Raw genomic sequence first — 2,676 nt, forward strand, 5'->3', positions numbered from 1 at the left:
TAATTAAAAACTCCATAGATGCAGGATTAACTGGAACACAGATAATATACATATGTAAGCAAGCAATATAATAATCTCATATATACTAATTCTGCTGAATAAACTTACTATGAGATGAGAGCATCTTGCACTTCTCACAGGAATCACTGATGACAGGAGGGTTCTGAGCTTGGTGATTACTTTTGAGTGGTGTGTGCATGTCTTCATCTAGAGTTTGATCAACTCCGGGTGAAACACTACCATTACCTTCATTACCACTCAAATTGACATCATCAGTTGCACCAAATTGCAGAATACGTTTCGCAGATGAAACATTATCTGATTTAAATGCAAGACTATCGCCAAAAGACTCAGTCTGCTTTACATTAGCATTGTCAACTCGCTTCTGACGGAGAATAGCAGCCTTCTCAGCTGCCTGCTGAGGTGGCAACTGAACGCGCTCTCCCAAAGCTCGGGCAAGTTGAAGTGCAGTAGCAACACTAGGGTCAACTGGCTTAGCTTTCGCTTGACGCTTAGAACCATCTGATTGAAGGCCATTATATTTATCCAGAAACTTCTTCTCTGCATTGTTAAGGGTCTTCATACATTCTGAGAGACAAAGATACAAACAATTAGTTTATATCCGAGGAAGGAGAATCGAAATAGAACATAACCTTCCACATTACATAACCTTTAATAACTTCAGTAAGCTTTCAAACGAGTGGAAGTTGAGAAGAGAAACGTGCTTGTGCACAGTTGGAGGTTAGGTTCAAACAACCGAGAAGTTTGCAGAGAAAGAAAACGCAACGGGAAAACATGGGAGAAGCTAGGTTATGTAGTTTGACTACCGGAACGAACTTAGACACGACGTACAGATTAAAACCTGTACTTACTTGATAACTTGATTATCTGCGCCGGGTACGCTGATCCATCTTGCCACTTCACTTTTGACACTTTGCCGGGCTCCCTATCGCACTCCGGAACTGATGCTACTTCGACAATACTAGTCATCTGATCGTCCACCCAAAAGACTAAAACGTGCGTAGCCATTGTCAAACAGCTGACACTAGACACAATCAACTACAAGTATCGTCACACACGAGAAGCACGGCAACAGTTTACTGTCACGGAACAGCTGATGTGCAGACAGCGGGTTGTAGGCTTAAATGCAATGTGGACTTATTCTAGTATTCACGTATCGCAAACGTCGACTTTTTGACCTCTTCAACCGCCCGGTGTCGGTCAGATTCGTATCAAGTATCTTCAACAGAACACACTTGAACAAACTTTTCAACGCCAATCCGTTCCGTTCCATTATTTTAAAGTTTCAACTCCACCCAACTCGCGGCGTCAGCTGTTCGCCTCCCCGCTCTCAGGGCCCTCAACTCGGCTCGGCGGCTCGGCTCGGCGGGCTCACCCCGTCCAAAATATTGACAGCAGACCGCACAACGTTTAGTAACAACGAGATGTCCTTGTTATTTATTTAACAACAATAATGTCATCGAGAATGGGGCGGTGGAGGCTTTGCAGGCGAGCAGACGAACTTGTGGTTCCAGAAGCGGCTAGTGACAGTGACTCTGCAGATGAAGCTGAGCCTAGACGTGTGAGGTTAAGGTTGGACCGAGCACTTCCTCAAGAAGGTAATTTCTTTTTCTGTTTGCTCCTTTTGTTCTGATGGGCGCTGTAGAGCTGAACGCTAATTTTAGCTTTCTTTAATCAACAGTAATTCAGGATATTTTTTATAGAGGTTAACAAAAGTTTATCTGAGCCTGAAGCTGAAGGTGTACACTTTGTTTTTGTTTTCATGACAAAAAATACTTTGTAAATCTAGTTTAATAAATTATGGCACAACAAATTTATAAGTAATCAAGAGTCTCACTTGAGTTATTCTTCTTTGATGAAGCTGTAGCTGACGTCATCCGATCACGGCTTGCAGTTTTTAGCTTTTTGTTCACTGATTTAATGAATGCATTAAAAGTGAAAGACGGGAGTTCCTTCCCCTTTTTGTCCACTCTCCCCGTTAATTTAGAATTGCGGCAAACAAAGCCTGGAAAACAGAATTTTTTTTTTCAACCAAGTTTAAAAAGCAATAATTATTCAAAAGAGTGTTAATGTGCATACACTTACTGAATATATTTTGGAGATCAGTCTCTCCAATACCCAGCTTCTGTTTGCCTTGTCCAAGGGCTGATATGCCTGGCTGCCGTAGCTTGTCCCCATAGAGTACAGTCAAAATTTCCCTGGTGAGCCTGTCAGGGTCCCCATTGGCAGACAGGACTGCCTTTGATTTTGAAGCCTTTTTTAAGAAAAGGCCTGACCCGGCAGTAAGTTCGACCTGAAAGTAACAAGAAGTTAGATAGATCCAATATGAAACTTAAATGACAGAGTAGAGCAAGTAGATATACCTTTTTATGGCCACATTCCACTGTTAAAGGTTGCAAATGGTTTACCTGAAACAAAAGATTACTGTGAAAAGACCATGAAATAAAGTAAAAGAACTGGAAGGGCATACATACGCACCTCACCAATGCTGAGAGAATCACCATCTGCCGTGTACGAGAGGTTCGAAGAGACAGGTACCACATTGCAAAACTTCGACAAACTAATTAAAAACTCCATAGATGCAGGATTAACTGGAACACAGATAATATACATATGTAAGCAAGCAATATAATAATCTCATATATACTAATTCTG

The 2,676-nt window shown here is 41.6% G+C and overlaps 1 protein-coding gene across 1 annotated transcript; it reads right to left on the minus strand.

The window, feature by feature from the left end:
• Positions 1–1,821: 1,821 nt before the first annotated feature.
• Positions 1,822–2,613, minus strand: LOC127751504 (uncharacterized). The gene is made up of 4 exons (XM_052275150.1): positions 2,500–2,613; positions 2,385–2,429; positions 2,107–2,314; positions 1,822–2,026 (listed from the first exon to the last, which is right to left on the minus strand). The coding sequence occupies exons 1-4, from the start codon at positions 2,596–2,598 to the stop codon at positions 1,836–1,838; spliced, it is 543 nt and encodes a 180-aa protein (XP_052131110.1). The 5' UTR covers positions 2,599–2,613; the 3' UTR covers positions 1,822–1,835.
• Between the last annotated feature and the right edge of the window lie 63 nt (positions 2,614–2,676).

The sequence above is a fragment of the Frankliniella occidentalis genome, unplaced genomic scaffold (genome assembly GCF_000697945.3).
Source record: "Frankliniella occidentalis isolate FOCC.00 unplaced genomic scaffold, Focc_3.1 Scaffold525, whole genome shotgun sequence".
Taxonomy (NCBI): Eukaryota; Metazoa; Arthropoda; class Insecta; order Thysanoptera; family Thripidae; genus Frankliniella; species Frankliniella occidentalis.

Bases quoted from the DNA above. Each gene is read 5' to 3' on its own strand.
- LOC127751504 (XM_052275150.1), bottom strand. From the start codon at position 2,598: ATGGAGTTTTTAATTAGTTTGTCGAAGTTTTGCAATGTGGTACCTGTC. The intron at 2,430-2,499 runs GTGCGTATGTAT...CTTTTGTTTCAG, and splicing joins ATTCTCTCAGCATTGGTGAG to GTAAACCATTTGCAACCTTT. The intron at 2,027-2,106 runs GTAAGTGTATGC...TCTGTTTTCCAG, and splicing joins TGATCTCCAAAATATATTCA to GCTTTGTTTGCCGCAATTCT.